Source organism: Peromyscus maniculatus, chromosome 7 (assembly GCF_049852395.1).
Source record: "Peromyscus maniculatus bairdii isolate BWxNUB_F1_BW_parent chromosome 7, HU_Pman_BW_mat_3.1, whole genome shotgun sequence".
Taxonomy (NCBI): Eukaryota; Metazoa; Chordata; class Mammalia; order Rodentia; family Cricetidae; genus Peromyscus; species Peromyscus maniculatus.
This window is the reverse complement of record NC_134858.1, coordinates 11,056,184-11,079,916: the sequence shown is the minus strand read 5'-3', so window position 1 is coordinate 11,079,916 and position 23,733 is coordinate 11,056,184. Positions and strand designations below refer to the sequence as shown.

At 48.6% G+C, this 23,733-nt stretch overlaps 1 protein-coding gene across 6 annotated transcripts in view; it reads left to right on the top strand.

The window, feature by feature from the left end:
* Positions 1 to 23,733, top strand: part of Amotl1 (angiomotin like 1) — a 127,033-nt gene that overhangs the window by 93,895 nt on the left and 9,405 nt on the right. For all 6 annotated transcript variants that reach the window (XM_006990515.4, XM_076575677.1, XM_042280423.2 and 3 more), the window contains 7 exons: positions 662 to 950; positions 2,972 to 3,116; positions 4,070 to 4,159; positions 11,995 to 12,140; positions 15,365 to 15,514; positions 18,991 to 19,181; positions 23,007 to 23,132. In XM_006990515.4, the coding sequence (XP_006990577.1) occupies positions 662 to 950; positions 2,972 to 3,116; positions 4,070 to 4,159; positions 11,995 to 12,140; positions 15,365 to 15,514; positions 18,991 to 19,181; positions 23,007 to 23,132 (1,137 nt within the window). The remainder of the gene's footprint in view (positions 1 to 661; positions 951 to 2,971; positions 3,117 to 4,069; positions 4,160 to 11,994; positions 12,141 to 15,364; positions 15,515 to 18,990; positions 19,182 to 23,006; positions 23,133 to 23,733) is intronic.

Genomic DNA, 23,733 nt, shown 5'->3' with positions numbered 1-23,733 from the left:
GGCCCTGCCACCCCTGCCTGGTGTGGCTGCGGCTTGCACGGGCCCTGCCACCCCTGCCTGGTGTGGCTGCGGCTGCCACGGGCCCTGCCACCCCTGCCTGGCGTGGCTGCGGCTGCCACGGGCCCTGCCACCCCTGCCTGGCGTGGCTGTCTGCCCACAGTGCTTTGTATGGGTTTGCTTTCTTCTGCCGAGGGATGCCGGCTGGTGCGAGTCCTGGCCGTAGGCCTTCTGCGCTGGCCAATTCTTTCCGAAATGGACCTTCCCCCACTTCACCTTCCACCCAAGCCACTGCTCCCTCTTGGCTGCCTTGCAGACTTCAGCCCGAACTCCTGCCTGTCAGAGACTCTTTCCCTGACCTCTCGCATAGAAATGGCTTCTCCAGAATTCCGTTCTTTGGAGGGTAGGACTCCACTCTCAGCTTAGTCTAATTCTAGTGTGGCTTGCCTGTCTCTCCCAGAGAGCAGAGACTGGCTTGTCCACTGTCGTCCCAGTAGCCAGTGCTGGTGAGAAGAGTACAATAAATGCCTCTGAGCCTGAACCTGTTGCATGTGGGGAAGTGCATGGGTGGCCCCTGCCCAGGGAAGCCCCGTCACTGCCTGTGCTGGTGACCTTCCTTCCTCTCCCTCTGGAGTCTGATGCCGGGTCCTCTCTTCCCTCACAGCCGGCCATGCCAGCTCCCCTTTCCATCCACGGTGCAGCAGCATAGTCCCATGTCCTCTCAGACGTCCTCCATCAGTGGGCCCCTGCACTCCGTCTCCCTGCCTCTTCCGCTTCCCATGAGCCTGGCAGCTCCACAGCCTCCACCGGCCTCCCCCAGCCAGCAGCTTGGACCAGATGCCTTTGCGATTGTGGAGCGAGCCCAGCAAATGGTGGAGATCCTCACGGAGGAGAATCGTGTGCTTCACCAGGAGCTTCAGGGCTGCTATGACAACGCCGACAAGCTTCACAAGGTACGTGACATGCTGAGGTAACTGGATGGGCCGTGGGAAGGAGAGAGGTAAATAATGGGCGGTCATTGGTGGGACACCATGGGATGCTTGGGTTTCTTTTCTGAGCACAAGAATGTTCATAGAGATCTTATGAGTCTGACGGCCTGGCTTGGCACTTCCTGTTTTGAATGCAATTCAGAGGAAGGAGTATTCTTGGCAGCCATACCACGAACACAATTCAGAACACACCAGCCACTCCGGATAGGTCTGGGAGAAGCAGAAAGGCATTGGTGAAGAGTGGGTGGAGGAAAGAGCCAACTCCCGCATAAGGAGGCCGAAGGGAGGACCATGGTCCCAAAGGAAGCTTGCTCTCTCAGCTCCACCCCCCTTAGATGACATGTCTGCTCCATGGAGGGACTGAAAACATGGCTCTGACCTTCTCGTGACGAGGGTGATGCCACAAGGGCTTTTCTACCCCAGAGCTTAAGGCTCTGACTTCAGCAGTCACCCGAGTTCACGTGTGCGCGTCTCTTTTGGTCCTTTTTTTTATTCCATTCATCTAAACAACTTTTGTCGGTTGGCTTACAAACTGGTGGGTTCCACCCTAACATTTTCACACACCTTGACACTTGCTTACAATCCTTTACCCCCATTGCAAAGTCTTGTCCCCTCCGATGAGTCCCTTTCTCCCCACACAGCTCTTCACATTTCATGCTCTATACACATAAATTAAAAAAACAGAACTAGAGTCGGTTATGAGAAAAAAAAAACATATTGTTGTGTGGTTCTGAGTATGGCTTACTTCACCCACACCATGTCCCTGCAAATGATATAATTTCATTTTTCTTTATAGCTGACTAAAGCTGCACTATATTAAATCACATTTTCTTTACCCATTTGCCTGTTGGATGGGTGTCTAGACTCGTCCCATGTCCTGGCTGTCATCTGGTCTGCGCTACACAACACTGCTAGAAGTTGTGAGTTTCCACTTGGAAACGCCACCATGCTGGGCTCCCATTGTGACAGTGCCAGCCTTGCTGGATCTGTCTTCACAGTAGGTTAACGTGGTAAGATATGAACAAATGAGCTCACACCTGCAGTTTCAATCCCATCCCTCACAGTCCTTCATATGTAGAGGTTTTCTACTGCACATCTGTTTACAGTTAGGTTCAAGTGCATTCATTCTCCATAGAGCTGTTCCACAGACAACGGTCCGTAATGAGCCCAGCCTGGCGTGGAGACAGGAGCAGGGTCTCTGGAAAGGACAGTGTGTTTAGAGTTTGGAGGTCTGAGTTTTAGTTGGAATTCTTGAGTTTTCCCTTACTTTAATATCTTCCTTATGTGAAATTGGAACTTCATTAATCATTATAAATGATAATACAAAAATAAGATATTTAGGGGCTGGAGAGATGGCTCCGTGGTTAAGAGTGCTCTCACAGAGGACCTGAGTTCTCAGTCCCCGTATTGGGTGGTCACATCTTCTTGGAACTTCAGCTCCAGGGGACCCAACACCCTCTTCTGGACTCCTTGGATACACACACACACACACACACACACTAAGCAAATAAATCTTTTTTTTTTTTTTTTTTTTTTTTTGGTTTTTCAAGACAGGGTTTCTCTGTGTAGCTTTGTGCCTTTCCTGGATCTCACTCTGTAGACCAGGCTGGCCTCGAACTCACAGAGATCCACCTGCCTCTGCCTCCCAAGTGCTGGGATTAAAGGCGTGCACCACCACCGCCCGGCCCGCAAATAAATCTTTTAAAAGGGATGTTTCAGTTATACTTAGATGCACCCCTGACTCCTGTCAGTCCTGGGAGACTTTACTGGGTGATGTTAGACAGCATGGCCCTATTTGAGAGACTGTCTCTGCAGGGTCACGGAAGCTCTTACAGGGCAGGAGGAGGAGCAAACTGGAGTAGATGTGAAACTGGAGACCCAGAAAGGCGTCCGGGAAGATGCAGCCTCATACTCAGGGTGCTGTGCAGCCAGCGTTACAGACACCCTGTCACAAATGCCACTTTGATACGAGGTCTTTCTTACAGTTTGAAAAAGAGCTGCAGAGGATTTCGGAAGCCTACGAGAGCCTGGTCAAGTCCACCACCAAGCGTGAGTCTCTGGACAAGGCCATGAGAAACAAGCTAGAAGGCGAGATCCGGAGACTTCATGACTTCAACAGAGATCTCCGAGGTGCGACCTGGTCTCTTACGCTGTTACTGTCAGGGGTCTTCCATGGCCATTCTCCACCTTATTTTTAATTTTGTTACGTGTCTGTGTGTGTGTGTGTGTGTGTGTGTGTGTGACTCTCTGTGTGTCTCTCTGTGTGTGTGAGTGTGTGTATATGTGTGTCTGTGTGTCCCTTTCTCTGTGTGTATATGTGTATGTGTGTGTATTTGTGTCTGTCTGTCTGTCTGTCTGTCTGTCTCTCTCTGTGTGTGTGTGTGTGTGTGTGTGTGTGTGTGTGTATGTGTGTGTCTCTGTGTGTATGTGTGTGTGTGTGTGTGTGTGTGTGTGTGTGTGTGTGTGTGTGTTTACTCCAGAGGAGAACTTGTGAGTGTTGGTTTTCTCTACCTTGTTGAGGTATGGTCTCTCTCGCTGTTTCTGCCATAGTTCATGCTCCAGGCTACCTGACTGATGAACTTGTAGGTGATTCTCTTGTCCCTCCACAAGAGGACTGGGGTTATAGATGCAAACCACTGCATCTGGCTTTGTTGTGGGTCTGGGAATTGAACTCAAGTAGTCTGGCCTTCATGGTTAGCCTATTTACCTGCTCGGCTGTTTGGCCAGCCTCACCCTGCTTTTCTTTTTTGAAACTAGGTCTCTTGCTGAGCCAGGCGCTGGCTGATATCACTAGGCTGGCTGACCATCAGGCCCTGGGGGTCCTCCTGTCTCCACTTCCCAGAGCTGGATGACAGATACAGCCTTTACCTGAGTGCTAGGATCAAACTCAAGTCATTATGCTGTGAGAATGAACTTTACTGAGCCCATTCCCAGCCCCACAAGGTTTTTCTTATGACAACTTGGCGAGTACCCCCAAACCACACTGTCTGTGCCCTGCCTGATCATCTCTCTTCACACGCAGCTCTTGGTGCGGACCGTATTTCTCCGTGGTGTGATGACTTGGGCTCATTTCTCCTTTGTAGACCGACTGGAGACAGCCCACAGGCAGCTGTCCAGCAGAGACTATGATGGACATGAGGACAAAGCTGCAGAGGACCATTACATGTCCCAGAGTGAGTCTGTGTGTCTGCAGGTTTCATTTTTAGAATACAGGGGACCGAGGCAAGGGTCACACTAGCTTCCAGTAGGTTTTGTGCTGTTTTCTTTCTGTGAGTTAATTTAGCCTGTGACCTGCCGTCCTCAGATGAGAGTCTCCTCAGTCAGTCAGGGGAGAAGCCCGGGCTGACAGGCCTCAGCTCAGTAATATTGAGCCTGTCTGCGTATTAGCTAGTCTTCTGTGGCCGTGACAAACACCTGACTGAAAGCGTCTTATGGGAGGAAAGGTTTATTTTAGCTCATGGTTTGAGAATACAGCCCATGATGGTGGGGAAGGGCGTGGCGAGGGGTGCATGAAGCTTCGTGTTCGTAACTGGGTAGATCAGGAAGCACTCTGCTTGCTTTCTCCTTTTCCTCTTTTCATTTAGTTTGGGACCCTGGCCCACATTCTGGGAGGGGCTTCTTTTCTCAGTTGTTGCTCTCTGGAAGTGCCCAAGGTGTTTCTTAATCTAAAGAAGCTGACCTCCAGCTCCTCACTTGCCCATCATCCCCTCCAGGAAGCACGGTGCTTCCTGGACTCACTGTTTCAAATAAGTCATGACCTTTGCTCCAGGAAAGGACAGGCACTGTTAGTGTCACCACCCCTCGGGGGTGCTCTGGACAGGCCAGGGGTCCAGGCCGCTGCGTCCTGTACACACTCCATGTGAATCACCGCACTACTCATCCCCCGGCCTTAGTGTCCCGGAAGTCTCTGAGTCCATTTCATTTAGGAGTAGGGACAGTGTCTTTGTAAGCCTCCAGATTTATTGGGAACATATTTTATTAATTGTGCCAGAGGCAAATGATAGCATCAAATGGATTTGGAAAAACCATCAGCCAAGGTTTGAATTTCTGCAAACTCATTGCATGAGCCAGAAATATAAAACTGCAACTGTCATTTTTTTTTAAAGCTGTTTAGAAAATTGTATTCTGGTGTGTGTCATAATTCTTAGCAACATCATGAGGAAGTGCTCACAGCTTAAAGACAATCCAAAACAACGAAAATTACCATATTCAAGAAGTAGCCATCCATCTTCCCATAATTGTATCCTGATGAGGTTTGTCAAGCCCTAAATTCCTAAGGCTGAGAAATAATTCGCTGAATTTTGTGATTTTCGGTAATTTGGCCTAACTTCCTTTCCAGCTCCCAAACTGACTCATGATTGGATCCAGTTTCAAGCCCCGCCTTTATTTAAATTCCCTCTTTGACAAGGGCTCACTGACCAAGCAGGCCTCTGCCTCACATCCTTTGCAGTCTTGCAGTAGATGATTGCCGTATGCTCCGGAGTCACAGAAACAGCTGTGACTCTTGGACCTTTAACTCTTGCTTTACGGAAAGAAGGTGTCAGTTCATATTGATGTCATGTATTTGCTGTCTCATCTGAGCTTATGTTGGAAAGTTGTGCTGACTGGTTTTATGTCAACTTGACACAAACTAGCGTCATTGGAGAGGCGGGAACTTCAACTGAGAAAATGCCACCATGAGATCTGTAGACAAGCCTGTAGGGCATTTTCTTAATTAGTGATTGATGTGGAAGGGCCTAGCTCATTGTGATATGTGGTGCTCCCCCTGGGCTGGGGTCCTGGGTTCTATAAGAAAGCAGGCTGAGCAAGCCAGAGGAAGCAAGCCAGAAAGCAGCTCCCCTCCCAGGTCTCTGCATCAGCTCCTGCCTCCAGGTTCAAGTTCCTGCCCTGACTTCCTTCAGTGATGGACTGTCATCTGGAAGTGTAAGCCAAATCAACCCTTCCTCCCCAACTTGCTTTTGGTCATAGTGTTTCATTGCAGCAATAGAAACCCAGGGCCTCTGTGCTATTTGCGTGGACGGTATTGACACCTTCATTTTGGATGACTGTGAGTCTTGACAGAAGGAGATACACTGGTTGTGCTCTGTCGGGGTGTAAGTCTATCATGTAGGTCAGTCATGTCATGAAATGAGCATTCCTTAGGTCTCCCAGCCAAGGCTGATGCTGATGGAATAATAGGGTCTGGTGTTGGTGAGCTCACATTCCTGAAGACTTTCGCCTCTGGCTCAAAGCTGAAACATCAGCAATCAGGCATTGAGGCCCTCCTGGATTTATAGGGGATGATTTGTTCTGCACAAACATGCCTTGCTGGCCTTCAAAGGCATAGGCAAAGAGGCCACAGGCATTTGTCAACTGCTTAGAGGTATCCCAAGGTTGATGTGTTAGGTTGAGTCTAGGCAGGGCATTTCAGACAGTCTTGGCAATGGTGCTCCTTAACTAGTCCACCCACAAGTAATCTTCACAGCACATCTTCCCCCTTTGCTCAGTGTTCCAGGATTCAAAATGTTGTGCTCTTCTGGTGTGGCTAAGAGATGGACCCAGGATGTTATTCCATATTTACATAGGACTTTTTCCTTAGTGAACCCTGAGAACCTTTTGAGTACTGAGAAAATTAGCACATCCCTGAGTTACAGTGCAGGCATTCCCAGGTGTTTGTACTTGTAAGCATTTTTAGTGCTGGAGAGTGCCATGCATGTATGGTGGCTTGAATGACATGTCCCCCAGTCTCAGGAATTTAAGTACTTGGTCCCCAGCTAATTTGGGAAACTTAGGAGATGTGTGGCCTTGTTGGAGAAAGTATGGCACTAGAAGCAGGCTTTGAGAGTTTAAAGACTTTCACCTTTTTGGATTGGCTTTCTTAACTTCCTGCTTACAGTTTGAGATGTGAGCGCTCAGCTGGTCCTGCTGCCATGCCTACTTCCTGCTGCCATAGTTCCTGCCATGATGGACTCTTAACCCTCTGGAACCATATAAACTTTAAGTTGCCTTGGTTGTGGTGTTTTATCACAGCAATATCAAAGTAACGAATACAGCAAGCTACTGGAGTCAAAATAATCTCAGTCTCACCTAGCTGGGAACCAGCAAGCTACAATACCAACCTGCCTGTCAAGATAAGTCCACAGGTGCAGTAGTGGCAGAAACGTTGTGGGGCAACCAGCCACTCTCAAACATTAGATTTCAGGCCCACCCACAAGATGTGATCCATGCCTCACACTGTTAATTAGGCCAAGAACATGTGGGACCTAGGAGAAAGCATGCTACATTATTCTGCTAGAAGAAAAATGAAAAAAACAAAACAAAACAAAACAACAACAACAACAACAACAACAAAAAAGCTAATGGCATACTCTTGTATCCATAGACCAGGGCATCACTCAATACTCATCAGAGAAGCTTCTCCTTACAGTAGGTGGTGACTGATTATGATGTTTGTTATCTTACAGATTTTCAAGTAACTGCACTTAACACTTTCCAGGGTTTATGTCATGTTTCGACTTCTTTTTAGTTTTAGGCCATGTTAGACATAAATCTAAATTCAAAACACTGTTCAACAGCGTCTTCTTAAAAGATGAGTGTGATCCCACTGTTGATGTGTAATGTTTTGAAGGCCAGCTAGGTAGGCAGAGTAGATAACAAAAGAGGAGGGACTTAACCTTAACCAGGGAGAATAGACACTTTAATATAGGGGCACTTTAGTGTCCTCTACCTAGACAGCAGCAGTCAGTAATGGAGACTGGGGCAGAGAAGCAAATGATACATGACTAGGGATTGGTGGCCAATTGGGTAATGGCAGTATGGAGCAGATATGACCAAACAACCAGACAGATGATGTCATTAGTTACTTTTCCCATTGATGTGGTCAGACACCTGTCAAGAACAATTTATAGGAAGAGAGAGAGGTTTATTTTTGGTCCAGGTATGAGAGGATAAAGTCCATTATGGCCAATAGGGCGTGGTGGCAAGAACATGGAGTGGATGGTTGCATGGAGGAGACAATCAGGAAACAGGGAGAGGACAGGAAGTGGATATAAACCTCAAGGCCCACTCCTGAGTGACTTGCTTTCTCCAGTAAGGTCCCATCTTCTGAAAGTTCCACAGTGTCTGCAGATAGCACAACCAAGTGTCCATTTTTCAACTCCTGTTCAAACCCTTACTAATAAGATGCAGGAAGTACAAGTTTGGGTCAGATGATGAGTTAGAGCTGAGCTACGGAGTCTCCCCCTTGCACCTGTAGCCTCGGAAACAGCTGTAAGGAAAGATGCAGAGATGTGCAGGATGTTGCGTGGGAGATTCGCTCCACCAGGCTTTAATTCAGCATGTGGATACAGAATTACAAGTATAAAGGACCATATCTCTGCCTTGTTATTACCATGTTCTGTTATACGATATTCTTCCAGAAACCCTAGTGTTAGAACAAAGGTCATCAAACCCTAGTCATCATAATTCCAATATCACTCATTCAAGGGGCAGCATCCTTTTCACACTAGTCCTTTGGAACTCCAGCATTTGGTTCAGAGAAGGGCAAGACAGTCTAACATTAGTAATGACACATGGATACATGGATAAGGGCTGGGGTGTGGAGTTGACAGCCACCTTGGCTGATGCAAAAGAGAGGGAAAGAGAAGGTATGTAGGAAGTAGCTTCATTTTTTTGCTTGGTGTTCACCCTGATGCAAAACATATAAGTACAAAGGGACACACACACACACACACACACACACACACACACACACACACACACAAGAAGAAGGAGGAGAAGAAGGAGAAGAAGAAGAAAAAGAGAGAAGGAGGAGGAGGAGGAGGAGGAGGAGGAGGAGGAGGAAGAGGAAATGGGAAGGAGAGAGAATGCCTGTAACACACAGCAGCCTGAGTGCTTTGCTGAGCCCTTGCTAATGTTTAATGGCAAAGCCAAGGCTAGAATTGGGGTTTGCTTTTCCTTATCTTCCCTCTTTTCCCAAAAGTCAACTCTTAGTGCTGGGGTCTCTGACAGTTTCACAGTTTACCCTGAGATGCATCCTGGGGCGTGAACACAAAGTTCATATATTGGAAGTCTTGATGCCCTGAGGGAACAGAGAGAAACTGAGTGCCTCCCAAGTGGGTTCTGGTAGAATTCACATGCCACGCTCTCACTTCATTGATCTCCCACTCAGGTCCAGTGAGAACAAAACATCCTCTTCAGATGCTCCCAGTAAAAAATATAGACCAGAACAGAATTTAGAGTCTTTAAAAACCAGTTTTCTCAAAATGTCTGTGAAAGCAAATGTACCCCACCCCTGGCAATGACATAAATCAGATAGAATATGGGAGAGAAACTCTGTACCCTGTTCTTTTCCATTAGATTTTGGAACTGTTTTTAAATTAATGAATTACAGTGAGAGCCCACAGCTATATCTCAATGGAACCAGAGAACGCTGGAGAGGCAAACGATTTTTTAAGTTCACAAAATCTGGTCTTTACCATTAAAAGCAAATGTGCATCCACCACTGGTCTTCTTGCTTACAAAGGAAAAGATGGCAAAAAGTACCTGTTCAAAGAGCTACCTAGATTACGGCGGGGGGGGGGGGGGGGGGTGATTTCAGAAGTTATAAGGAGGGATGGTGTTTGGTCACTGCAGAAGTTATAAGGAGGGATGGTAGATGGTCACTGCAGAAGTTATAAGGAGGGATAGTAGATGGTCACTGCAGAAGTTATAAGGAGGGATGGCGTTTGGTCACTGCAGTGGGACAGAAGAAACCCAAAGTCGAGCTCTGCTCTGGGAGTGGGTTTTGATGACCTAAGTCACTGAGCTCCTTTCTAGGAAGTACACCCTGTCCCCAGCTGAGCAGTGGCTGTCTGTCTCCCTGAAGCATCCCGCCCTTGGGACCCACTGACATAACTTGTTCAGTTAAGTGAGAAGGACACCCCAGTGGGTGCCAGGCACCTTGGGTTCCTGCTCTGCCTCAGAGGGCAGTGGGCCTGGACACAGGCCTTTGCTCCTGGTCCTCCTCTCCTTGCCCACAGTGCTAAGTGTGCTCGGTTCCTGTGTGCCCCGTGACTTTCCCTGGTGACTGGTGACTAACAAGGGTAGCTTCAGCCTCTTTAGTCATCACGCCATATATCCAAACCCACCTTTTCTGCCACTTTGGGGAAACACTCTTTCAGTTGCTGCTCAGCTCAAGGTGGTGGACCTCGGTGTTCGAGGGCTGCTTGTTAATCCGTGAGTCATCGCCCGTGGAGGGAAATGTTTGATGGATGAATGCACCCACTGCAGCATGCTGGCTTAGCTTCCGGTGTGTGTGGCTGGTAACAGTCGACAGGTGGCGCAATACAGAGGAATAAATCCTGCTGAAGCTGCTGTCGGAGTTTCGTGTTTCTGTTCTATAAATATGAATGTTGTGTATATGGTTTTGCTAATTACCTTTTACCAGGCCTTCTCATTTGCTTTCTGTTGCTGTGATAAACACCAGAACCAGCAGTACCTTGGGGAAAGAAAGGGTTTATTTAGTTTACAGATTACAATCATCGGGGAAGCCAGGGCAGGAACTCCAGGCAGGAACCTGGAGGCAGGAACTGAAGCCTGAAGCAGAGGCCATGGAAGGGAGCTGCTGACTGACTTGCTCCCCATGGCTTGCTCAGTTTGCTTTTTATACAACATGGGATCATCCGCCCAGGGGTGGCACTGCCCACAGTGGGCTGGGCCCTCCCACCTCAATCATTAATTAAGAAAAAGTTCCACAGACTTGCTTATAGGCCAGTCTCATGGAGGCATTTTCTCGACCAAAGTTCCCTCTTCCGAGATGTCCCTAGCTTGTGTAAATTTGATGAAAGACTAACCAGAAAACTCATCAACCATGATGGTTTTTTACAGTATGAGTGGCTGCATGGGGTTCTTTTGTAGGATTTAATAGTTTAAACAACCCCTTCCTCTTTTTTTTTTTTTTTTTGCTTATAATGGAGATGGAATCTAGGCATGCACATCCTTAGGCAAGTGCTCCAACCACTGAGCCATACCTCAGGCCTTCTTTGATTTTTCTTTTGAGGCAGGCTTTCACTTAAGTCACCCAGGCTAGCTTTGAAGTCACTGTGACCCTGCCAGGCCTTGAACTTGTCATCCTCCTGCCTCAGCTTTCTGAGTATCTGGGATTATAGGCCTGCACCATCTAGCCTGGCTCCTTGATTCTCACATGTAAAATTCTTTTTAGCATTTTCTTACTGTAGAAAGCATATCTAGAGAATGTATTTTTAAAATGAAAAAAAAAATACTGCTTTTTTAGCAAGAAACATATTTTCCATAAGAAACAATTGCCTCGTGACTGTGGTCGTTCCTGTTCTTTGGAAGGCTGATCAGAAAGGTGGAGGAAGGTGACTAGGTCACAGCTCCCTCTTGCAAAGACATGTGATCATCATCTTTCGTTTAGTGGTTTTCCTAAATCTGAATTTCCTATCCCCTCTTGACAGATCTAGGGGGAAATTTGGGGCCCTGCATAGGAGAAGGGGGTCAGGCTAGAGGGCAGAGCTTTCTCCTCGTCATGCTGCAGTGAAAGAACCCCTCTCTAGAGACCTTGGTTTACTGTCCTGTGGGTGGGAATTTTAATATTATTGCGAGTGGTGCCTGCCCTTTGACCTGAGGCTTGAAAGATGCAGTAAGGGAGGTTGGAAGCATGCGGTGAGATCGCAGAGAAGTGGGTCCCGGGGAACTGGGGGCTGTTGGCTCCTGTGTGTACTTTCCTCTTCCTTCTTGCTACGCTGGGATCAAAGCTAGGACCTTGTGCATGCTTAGAACATGCTGCCCCACTGGGCTGCGGTCCAGCACCTCATCACTGGAAGCACGTCCCGAGTAGAGTTAAGGGTGGGTTTGAGGAAGTCCTCACTGCACTCGCCCTCCATTACTGCCTGCCAAGCAGCAGCAACAGAAACTCACTGCCATTTGCATGTTTTTTATTTCCAGTCCTTGCCAGATGTGGCCTGGCAGTGAGCCTGAGGCTGAGCACTTTCTGATGGAGCTTGTTCTGCTTTTTTTCCCCTTCCAGACAAAGAATTCTTGAAGGAAAAGGAAAAGTTGGAAATGGAGTTGGCAGCAGTGCGGAACGCGAGCGAGGACCATCGGAGGCACATTGAGATCCTGGACCAGGCTTTGAGCAATGCCCAGGCCAGAGTGATCAAGCTGGAGGAAGAGGTGAGACCAGCATGGGGAGGGGGCAGAGGAGAGACAGGAGAGTTGTGGGAGACCATCCAGATGCAAATGAATAGAAGGTTTACCCATCATGGAGCCAGGCAGAATCATGAGAGACATGGTCCAAGAGCCCACAGCCTGCCCTGTTGGTAGGCAAGTGCCCAGGGCTTCAAATGATTGGCATGACCAGAAGCCATTAGTTCCTGTAAGAAGAGACTGCCTTCTGCAGAAGGAGTGACTGTGGCTGGGTCTTTGTGCTCCCAATTCTAAGGCAAAGGATTGGTTGGGTGGCGTTGGGCTGGTGCTCCGCTGACCCACTTCTGTGTCTAGGTTGGCCATGCCATGCCGCACACCCGAACCCAGGGTTAGCAGCTTGTGATGACTCCAACTCGTTAGCTTAGCTTGTTCGTTCCATTGACTGTCCCTTTTACCCCAAGAGAGGAATCAGAAGAATCATGTGCAGGGTTCAAGCTAGGGACTGTGGGCCGTAAGCTGAGACAGGAGGAAGAGAGATGTTATCTACAGGGCTGCTTGTCCCCTTGTGGCTCCCTGCAGAGGTGGCTGGCACCTCTGTGATGGGGCATCCTAAGCAGAAATCATCTTGGCAAGGAGATGCCAGGAAGTCTGGAGGACAGCAAGAGAGCATGCCAATACCGAGCTTGGAGCTTGGCATAGAAAGCAGCTAGGGCTGTGCCCCTTGGGTTCATTAACCCTATAAGTCCTGTGTAAAAGCTCAAGTTTTAGTATAATATCAGCAGGAGAATCCTGAGTGGCAGCCAAGCTCTACCTTGTCATCATAGAAAATGCCCTTTGACCTTGCTGACAGGAGGTCTGCTCTGAGCAAGGGAGGCTTGGACCCCTGTATTGTTGGCCTCAGTGAAATCATTCTTGAGGCCTCATCTCCATGCATGGAGCTAAGGGAAATTCTGTTTTGTAAACTCTTTTATTGCTCCCTTTTTAAATGTGTTATTATGGTGTGTGCATGGTGTGTGGAGGACAATGCCATCGCACGCGTGTGGAGGAAGACACATGTCATAGCATGCATGTGGAGCTCAAAGGACAAGTTCATGGAGTCGGTTCTCTCCCCCAACTTGTGGGTTCCAGGGCTTGAACTCAGCTTGGCAGACTTGTACAGCAAGCACCACTGAGCCATCTTGTCAGCCCCTTCATTTAGTTTTCATGTTCCTTCTAGAAGTGAAAGCCGTTTATGGGCCGTTGAAGATGGGACTGATCACTGTCATGGCCCTATCACTGATTCCCAAGCACTGTCATGGTCTTTTCTTGGCCTCACTTTTACATGTCTGTGTTTGGAGGAATGAAGCCCCTCTAAAACAGCTCAGGAAGCCCCTCCAAAGTGGCTCAGGTCTTGGCCTGTTTTTATACAGGTTTCTTTGGAAGGTTCTGATCCACCCCTGTGTCTTACACTCACTACTCACTCAGGTCTATTTTACCGTGGCTGTTAGAAGAGGGGTGCAGAGCCAGGCTGCTGAAAGTGGAGCCCACAAGCTCCCAGACATACCTGCTATGTGACTATGACCAAGTCATCTGGCCTGTTTGCCTTTTCAGCCTCCTCAGACCCCAAGTGGAGGCAGGATAGAATGCTGCTTCTTATTGTCCTGGAGGATTAAATGAGATACAGCTTACAAAGCATAGTGCCTAATGCAGGATTGCTCTGAAAATTCCAGCAAGCAGAATGGCTGTCATAAATCATCCTCATTGGGAAATACTCCTCGCCAGCCTTAAGGTTGAAACAGATGTAGGGACAGATCCACACATTCAAGAATCCTGCAGATGCTCAGGGATACTCTCTCACTTAACGTTACACATTGAGTGCTTGATGTGTGCTGGTCTGTGCCTGGTATTGGAGACACACTGCTCACTGTCCAATAGACACCTAGACAGACAAGTCTCATGATGGCTGTATACTCAGTAAGTAAGTATGTATGGTGGCACACCCGAGGCATTTGCTCCATCGAGGCCGCTAGACCCAGGAACCTGCCTAGCAGACTCTCAGAAGCCTGCTAAAGTAAACAATCAAAAGCACCATGAAAGAAAATTGCCCTGAAGTCGGTGGTAGCTGTCCCCTCCCGGCGCAGTCGGAAGGGCTCTGTATTATTCCAGTGGCTCTGACAGGGCTGAGCAGAAGCAGGCATGGCTCAGGGCAGGGCGGCTGCACAGCCGGAGGCCGCCCGCAGCAGCAGGCTGCCAGGCCGGGCTGACCGGCATGATGCAGCCTGCCTGTGTGATTATGCCTCAGCGCAGGGCTGAGTCACTCAGAGACAGGAAAACAGTGTCGCTCTCTTCTTGCAGTAAATGTTCTGGCATGACTTCTTGGCCCGAGTTGATTCCCAGGAAGCTAGAAAACACCTGGATTTGTGAATGTGAGCCAGACTCCCAGAGCAGACAGAGTGCCAAGTACTGAGGGTTAGGGTTGGCACTGTGGGCCACGACACTAAATCCATACCTGTGTTATGTTTATGTAATCAGTTGACATTCGTTTCTGCTTCCTCAGTCATTGCCTCAGGTGTTCACTGTGCCCTTCCTGTCCCTGTAGGAAGCTATTCAGCTGCAGAGGAAAAAGTTACTCCATAAGCTGCTGAAGCAAGACACTCTCTATTCACTAGCAAATATACAATATGTGTGTATGCATATATACAAATCATATGTATATATAATTTATTGCATGTTGTATTGTTTCATTAATTATATTTGTCATGTATTGATTATATAAATATTTATTTATTAGAGAAAAATTAGAAAATAATAAATTTCTTACTATTCTTGCATAAATGGCTTTTCTACCATACAGATAAACATGACAAATACTTTAAGGATCTTTCCAGGCTTTTTTTTCACAGATCTATATATAGGTAGACAGATACAGTTTGTGATAATGTAAATAACTTCTGGTTTATGATTTTTTATTTAACTTTAGAGACTAAGCATTTCTATACACTAAAACCTTTTTATTGGTCTCATTTCCAATGGCTGCAGGTGCTATGATTAAAAACAAGTGATGAGAGAGACTATGAGCTGTTCACAAGGCCCAAAGCAGGCACCCCAAGGGGCCTTCCATCCCTGACCTGGCCTTCTTGCTGTACCTGCCACAGGCTCCCGAGAGATGGAGTGGGGTGGTGCACACACCTGCAGTTTGCCTGGGGGCTCCAGCTGTCTTCCCGCCCAGTTGCAGCACTCACTGGTGTCCACTTTTCACTATCTCCCCTCAGTTACGAGAGAAGCAAGCCTATGTGGAGAAGGTTGAGAAGCTGCAGCAGGCCCTGACCCAGCTGCAGTCTGCATGTGAGAAGCGAGAGCAGATGGAACGCAGGCTGCGGACCTGGCTGGAGAGGGAGCTGGATGCTCTGAGGACACAGCAGGTGAGGGACAGGCGGCTGAGGGGCTGGTGAATCAGACCTTACGCCCCCTGGGGGCCATCCAGTGGACTCCGTGCACCAATGTGGCCTCCAGAGGGCCTGAAGTCTCTGACTTGAGGGTAGAAGTGGGGGAATGCACTTTAGTTGACCTTACATAGCGGACGTTGATTTGATGGACATGCAGGACAAGAATACAGAGGCCGAGGAGGAGGACATGTAAAGGACAGGGCCTTGAAAGTGTTGCAAGGCCAGGGCAGCTGGATGCAACTCTGTGAGGGGGCTTTTGATGAGGGGATGCCCAACCATGGGAGGCAATTGGCCAGATGCGGAGAGTGGCTTTTTCCTGTAGCCAGTGGAGAGCCAGCGCCTGGGAAGAAGTTCAGGTTAGGGAGCCTGTGGTGGGTCAGGGAAGAGCCCTCACGGGGCTAGTGGTAAAGCCAGGGGCTTCCCCGGGGTCTCCAGTGGTGACATTGGGAAGCTGAGAGGGAGCTGCAGGGAAGGGGAACAGGAGTCACACTGAGCACTGAGTTCAGTTGAGGAAGGAACTCAGGGTCCCCTGCAGTAAGACTGGTCAGAAACTACAGCTCTTCCTGTGTCTGCTCTGCTGCTGACCACTGGTCATGGAGCTCAGCTGTGAGGAAGCACAGAGGGGAACATGCCAACCCGGGGTCCATACATGTCTCAGCAAAGAGAATTCCCGAAGGAAATGCCAGATCGGGTGAGCCGGAGGCTCCTGCCTCAGATGTGCTGGGGCTTGCCCGGTGAACTGGGTGGGTGTGTGTCAACTTCCCACAAGCTGGAGTCATCAGAGAGGAAGGAGCCTCAGCTGGGGAAACGCCTCCTTGAGATCCAGCTGTGAGGCATTTTTGCATTTAGTGATCAATGCAGGAGGGCCCAGCCCATGGTGAGTGGTGCCATCCCTGGGCTGGTGGACCTGGGTTCTCTAAGAAAGCAGGCTGAACAAGCCAGGGGAAGCAAGTCAGCAAGCAGCTCCCCTCCATGGCCTCTGCATCAGCTCCTGCCTCCAGGTTCCTGCCCTGTTTGAGTTCTGCCCTGACTTTCTCTGATAATGAACAGCAATATGGAAGTGTAAGCAAAAAACAAAAACAAAAACAAAAACCTTTCCTCCCCATCTTGCTTTTTGGTCGAGTGTTTCGTTGCAGCGGTAGAAACCCTAACTAAGACACCTGGCTTTCGAGGGAGGTGGGGGAGCTCTCTCTGCAGCTTTCTGGGATATATGCAAGGCAGGCTCCATGGAATTATCTACTGGATAGGCAGAGAAGTTGCGGCTGCACTTGAAAGTACGTCTTCAGGTCAGCTTAGCTGCAGAGCATGGCAGGTCCGTGCAGTCCCCTCTGGAAGTGTGCCTTTGGCTGAGGAGCACAGTGCTGCCAGCGCTTTCTAGAAAATGGAGAACTCGTCCCTGGCCTCCACGGCAGGTTCTGGTTTGTAAGGAAAGGGCTCCCGGTGTTTATACCGGGCGCTCACTGGCCCAGGACAGAGCCTGTTCTCCATCACCATTTTCTGTTGCTCAGCTGCTGAGCCCTCCATCTTCCCACTGAGGGCAAGGCTGGTACACAGATGGTAGACCTTGCGATCTCTGGCTGACAAAGGGAGCTCATTTGGAACCAGAAGGGATGTTCTTTTCCATTTAATGTGCTTCCAGCCCTGTGGGTAGATGGCCCATCTGTGGATCTTTCACTCTGGGTGCTGTGAGACCAGACTCAGCTGTAGAGGACAGCAGTGTCAGGACTGAGGCTCTCTGGGGAGAGCACCCAGCCTGCACCTGGGGTCTTGGCGAGCTAATAGTGGATCTGCATGCATGTGGCTGACATGAGACCAGGATGAGCAAGGCGCTCCCCAGAGCTGAGCAGAGCTTGGTGCTCAGCATCACTGTACAAGTAATTAGTGTTGCCCTGTGTCCTGCAGATTTTTAACTATGGCCCTTTTGCCTGTTCACCCAAAAGATAAGCATTGGGTTTTTGTTGTTGTTGTTTCCTTTATACTTTTTCATTTCTGATTTTGCTAGTGAGCATACATTGTTTTATGAGAAATGGTTAAAATGGCCTTGCAGAAATGTCCAAATAAACCTTGGTTTTTTGTTGTTTTTTTTTTTTTTTTTGAATCATTCATGGGGCAGATGTTATAAAGGGCACCAGTTCACACCTAAGGTGTGAAGCCCAGGGACAGGCAGGAGCAGTTCCACCCATGTCCTCCAGTGCGACTCGATCACCTCTGGAACAAGGAAGCTCAGCCTGTCTGCAAAAGGCTAGCCCAAAGCCTCTGACCCCCACCCACCCCTAGTCACCAGGCCATAGCCCCACAAGTGCCTGGCCCTTCCTGGTGCCCACAGGGCAGCCTAGGAACAACTTCTGAAGCAGCCCATACCACACCTTGCTTTTTATGCTTTGTGGCAGCAAGGCTTGTATCTGGTCCCTTTGGGAATCATGCTGAGGTCATAGGGTGACCAAGTTCAGAGTCATTAACACCTTGTGAAGGGCAAGACCAGGCCACCCTACTGTGGAGTGGCTTGGTGTCAACATGCCACAGAGAAGCTCTGTCTTAACATGGACACTGGGGCACAGCTGAGTCTCCACCCCTCAGCAGAGGCCACTTGTTCCTCTGCAGTGTCCTGCTTGTCTAGGGTGCATGAGACCACAGGACATTCCTGCTGCTCTTTCTCTCTGAGGTTCATTTACCCCAGGTGACAGTGGGTCGGATTGAAGTGAGGAAGGGGGAAAGATGGGTTAGGTATACCTGAGTTAAGGAGGAAGTCTAAAATGTGACCTTTCTCAGTCCCAGAGACGTCCAGATAGTATCCACCTTATTTCCTCTCTCTGAGAAAGGAATGGGCACACCCCGCCCTAAAGATCACCTCCTCATGTGTCACCCCATGTCTCAGGCCTCCAGCAGGGCAGGTCCTGATGCCTTCCCAGGTGACAGTCTGGCAGCCAGAACCTGCGTGTTTGGGCATCTCACTCTTCTTCCTGTGCCTTCTGTTTTCATCTTCTAATGTCTGAGGAGGCAGTTTGGAGCCACTCCTTGGAATCTGGAGGAAGAGCTGAGGCCAGGACTAAGTCTTGTCCTCGAATTTGTATATATTAATGGCATGGTTTACATTGAGCTGTGGAGCCAGAGCTGGACTTGGAACCCAGCTCTGCTGTGCATTAGCTAAGGACATCATGAATACGGTCTCTCAGGCCTTAGTCTCCCCGTGTAAAACTGGAATAGTATGTGTTCTATAGAGCTATGTGGGCACTGGTTGAAATAGAGGGACATGGAGGTGGCATGGGACAGGGACCCCCTGAATTGAGGTGGTTCATGCTGGAGAGGGGGAGCATGGGTCTGGCTGATGCTGATGTGTAGACACTGCAGGACTGAAGAACCCAGGGTCCCTCTTCAGGTGGTGGCAGGCCAGGTTGGTGCGATCCATCTTGTGGCCCATTTGGAGCATCATGATGTTGTTTTTACTTCTCCAGAAACATGGAAATGGCCAGCCAGCCAGTCTCCCGGAATATAATGCCCCGGCCCTCATGGAACTTGTACGGGAGAAGGAGGAGCGGATCCTAGCCTTGGAGGCCGACATGACCAAGTGGGAGCAGAAGTACCTGGAAGAGAGCACCATCCGGCACTTTGCCATGAGTGCTGCTGCCGCTGCCACAGCCGAGAGGTGCGAGGTGGTTCCCCTGCTCAGGGCTGCAGATGGGGGGGGGGGGGCTGGGGGCGGAGCTGACTGTGGAATCCCAGCACTCAGAAGGCTGGGCCACAAGGATGAGGAGTTCAAGAGCAGCCTGGGCTAGAGCTAAACTTTGTCTCAAGAGCAAGTAAAAAATTCAGGGGGCCCCAGGAGGTCCAGGGAGGCCTATCGCAAGGAGCAGGGTCTGCCTTTTTTTTTTTAATTTTATAAACTTTATTATTAAAAAAAAAAACTTGCAAATTAAAAACATCACACAGGAAAATTAACCAGACCCAAAGTCCATACAACTCAATGAACATCTATACAATTAGAATTGGTTTTCAGGATGGACGGGAAGCTGCAGGGCTTTATATTAGATTTATACTTAAAAATACCAAATATATTTTATACACATATCCACCACCCACACCAAAAAAAAAAAAAATCCATGACAGAATTAAAAATAGAAACACTATTAGTTTATATCCTCTTTCTTAACTCATGTCCATTTTTCTTAAACAGTTGTATGTGTGTGTGTATGTCAGTGGGGGCACACACACGCCATGGAAGACATAGGAGGGGATGTCAGAGAACAGTGTTGGTACTCAGCTTCTGCCTTGATTGACACAGGATCTCTTCACACTTTCCCATGGAATACACCGGTCTAGCTAGCTCAAGAGCTTTCAGGGAGTCTTACGTCTCTGCCTCTCACCTTACCGTGGGGGTGCTGGGGTTACAGACATGTGGTACATGGTACAAGCCTGAGACCTACATGGGTTCTGGGGGTTTATACTCAGGTCATGCCTGCATGGCAATTGCTGAGGCGTCTGCCCAACCCAAGGTAAATTCTAAAGCTGCAGTGCTACTTGAAGACAAAAAAATTCTAGTAGATGGAATGGCATTCCGCTCCCACCTGCCCAAACTCCAGCTCCAGGGCATCCTGCACCCTCTTCTGGACACCCTACACTGTGTGTCTGTGTGTACATATGTGCAAGCGAACTTACACACACAAATGAAAACAAAATAAATCCTATAAAAACAAGACAAAAAAAACAAACAAAAAAAACCAATTTGGTCATTCCAACATGGTTTTCCTGATCCTCCAAGGGGAAAAGGACAACACAACCTATTTTGAGAAAGATTAAAATCTTGAGTACTGTATCCATGCTGATTGGCTGCAGATAAATGGGCAAAAGTGACTGTTTACTGCCATTAAGTCCTGACTTTTCAGTCAGGTGTGCACGTCACATTTAAAAGCACTGATTTTTAAACAAACAATATGGTCTTTTATATACCAACTGGTTTTGCTGCCTGGCGCTAAAATTCTTACCCTGGGGGAAATGTGAACATCATCTAGCCCTCTTCAGAAGGTTTCATGGGCAAACCATGGCCCTCCACCAAGGCCACCCTGAGAACTTACAGAGCGGGAGAGGGGTACTCTCTATCCTCTAGCCCTTCCCAAGGCCTTGGGCCATGTGTAGTCAGGGCAGAATTGCAGACAACTGTTTAGGAAGCGTGGTCTTTGGTTGCAGGTCTCATGACCTTCCCCACCCCCTCCTCTTCCAGAACTATCAACAAGCCTAGCTGACATGGGAGATGGACAATCTTTTACAAGTAGACACAGCAGGCCTTATAAAAATGGTGGTTGACCTACACAGGTCTTTATTCACCTTGACCGCATTGGCTAGAATTTTGGAGAGGAGGTTTTTGTTTTTGTTTTGTTTTGTTTTAATGTGTGGGCAAGGTTTTAAAACTTCACAAATCTCAAAGCAAAGTAGTGTTTGTTCAGAGTTTATGGACACTTGCTATCTATGTGGGTTTGACTAAAGTGCCTGCCGCCTCAATCAGCAGCATAAATATGAATTTTTAAATTTGCCTCTGGTGCCACAAGAATTTTGTCAAAGTAACTTGGTAGGAAATGTTTCTAGCCCCTAGTCCCTGTGTAGCTGTTTCTGTGAACCCTGGGGTGTTTATAATTCTGTGTAGCAGTTCAAAGTGTTCTGCCTGCTTTCTCCATGATTTGCTTTTCTGATGTATTCACAGCCACAGTGTTTACTTTTCTGGGTCATGTTCTCACTCCTGACCTTTCGTGTGTTTGTTTTATCATGATGCATCTTTGCTGAGACCTTCTTCCTAAAGACAAATGGAACTTGGAACCATGCTGGGCGTGGTTAAGGGCTCCGCAGTCCTTCGTCTCTGGGCCTGGGTCCCTTTCTATCACTAACAGTGTCCTAGAAGTCAGCCAATCCCAGTTTCACTGTCTGTGAACACACTGTAAGAACGGACACCACATGTACCATGCACTGCCGTTCCCTGAATGAATAAGTGCTTGCTCATCAGTGGCTGCCGTTAAGGAGGGTAAAAGGCCTGTATGTTGAGTAGCTACCAACCCCCATGCAAAATACGGAGATAACAGCACATAGAGGCAGAGCTTCAGCTGTGACTGGGAGACTGAGCGAGGATGAGGGCAGAGTAAGTTCAAGGCCAGTAGCAGTTGCAGCACTGACAGTATCCATGTGTCGGCAGACCACATCTACAGGCACCCTTCCACACCTCATAACATCAACAGAGCTTAGCAAACAGCCTTGATAATAGAAGCAAGGGATTTTCATTATTGAATATTGTTTTCCTGAGATAGTGTCTCTTTTGTTTATTTATTTACATGATTTCACATGGGTATAATGCTTTTGTTTTGTTTGGTTTTGGTTTTGGTTTTGGCTTTGGTTTTTCGAGACAAGGTTTCTTTGTGTATCAACCCTGGCTGTCCTGGAACTCTCTGTGTAGATGAGGCTGGCCTGGAACTTTCAGAGATTCTCTGTGCTGGGATCAAAAGCATGTACTACTACTCCCGGCTTGAGTATAATGCTTTTAATTTTATCTATCCCTCACCATACCCAACTTCTCCCAGAACCCTCTCTTATCCATATGCCTCTCTAGAACTCAAGTCCTCCTCTTCTGTGCACACGCGCACAGGCACACACACACACACACATACACACACACACACACACACACACACACACACACACACACACACACCTACTGAGTCCAATTAGTGTTGCCTGTATCCACGTGTAGTGCAGGGCTGACCACTGGGGCATAGACAAGCTAGCAGGACGTTTGTCTCTAAAGAAAACGGACTCTCTCAGCAGCCCTGGACTCTTCCTCATCCACGCTGGGATGGTCCCTGGCATGGTCTTGTGCTGGACCTGGGCAGGCAGCCATAGCTGCTGAGAGTTCATGGGTGCCACTGCCCTGACGTGTCCCGAAGACACCATTTCTCAGCAGTTCTCCAGGTCCCCTCGCTCTTCCAGTCTCTGCTCCCTGGGTGTAGGGCTTGTTCTAGTGCCCCATCTGGAGACGAGCTCTCTCAGTCAATCACTTACTCGCTGTACTTCAGCCCATTGTGGATGCATGTACCACTCTCTGCCTGCTGTGGAAAGCAGTGTCTTTGATGAGAGGTTAGAGCTGCAGTAATCAAGGTCAGTGAGCATGGCCCTTAGTCCCTTAATTCTTTAAGTTTAGAAAGAAAATCGGGCCAAGATTTAGGACAATCTGGCAGACAGCAGTCTTTTCTGGGACACTTTCCAGCATGTGGCCCTTCGCTCACATTTTTTGAAATGTTTACAGCATTGCTCATTCCAGCCTCTATCGAGACTGACCCCCAAGGTGGGATAGCGGAGGTAGAGGACTGTTGGTTTCCTCTAGAATGCAAAGCACACATCCGTTAGGAAGTAAATCCCACTCTCTCCATTCCGAGTGTGTTTGCGCGGAGGACCCAGGGGAAGGCTTGCACCAAAGTGTGTCTCATCTCCCCAGGGACAGCACCATCGTCAACCACTCGAGGAACGGCAGCTATGGTGAGAGCTCCCTGGAGGCCCACATCTGGCCGGAGGAAGAGGAGGTGGTGCAGGCCAACAGGAGGTGTCAGGACATGGAGTACACGTAAGGACAGCCATGGATGGCCACCAGATCTAAGTGGAGATACCTGCTGCTGGTACACTCCTGCCAGCCTACCCCCGCCCCCCAGGCACACTGTTCTCTGTTCTAACTGGCATGAGCCTAAGGACCCCCAAGACTCTTGTCCTGGAGAGAAGAAGCAAGCGGCTCCATGCAACGGGTCTGTAGGGAGACAAGTGAAGACGAGCTATTTATACCTGGAGAATGTATGTCCCTGTTAGTTCAGGCATTTGTTTCTATAACCTCCACAATACTGTGAGCCGAGAATGAGAAGGAAATTTCACCCCCGAGGTCCAGAGATTTGTAGCCAGAATTACTATTCCCACCAAAGACAAAAAGTTTTAAACAGTCAGTGTGCGATCCTCTGATGGACACACAATTTCCAGCGGGGGTTTTTATGTCATCAGAACGCCTATGGACCCCAGTCCTGAGTCTCCATGTGCTGAAGTGAAAACAGGGCTTCCAGACTGAGCCAGAAATAGGCTCAGCAAGTATCTATCAGAGTTAGTAAAAGAACTCAAGGCTTACTGCTTGTCTTCAGCCATCAGTGGGGAAGTCATCTTCCCTCCAAGAACCTAGCCATTTC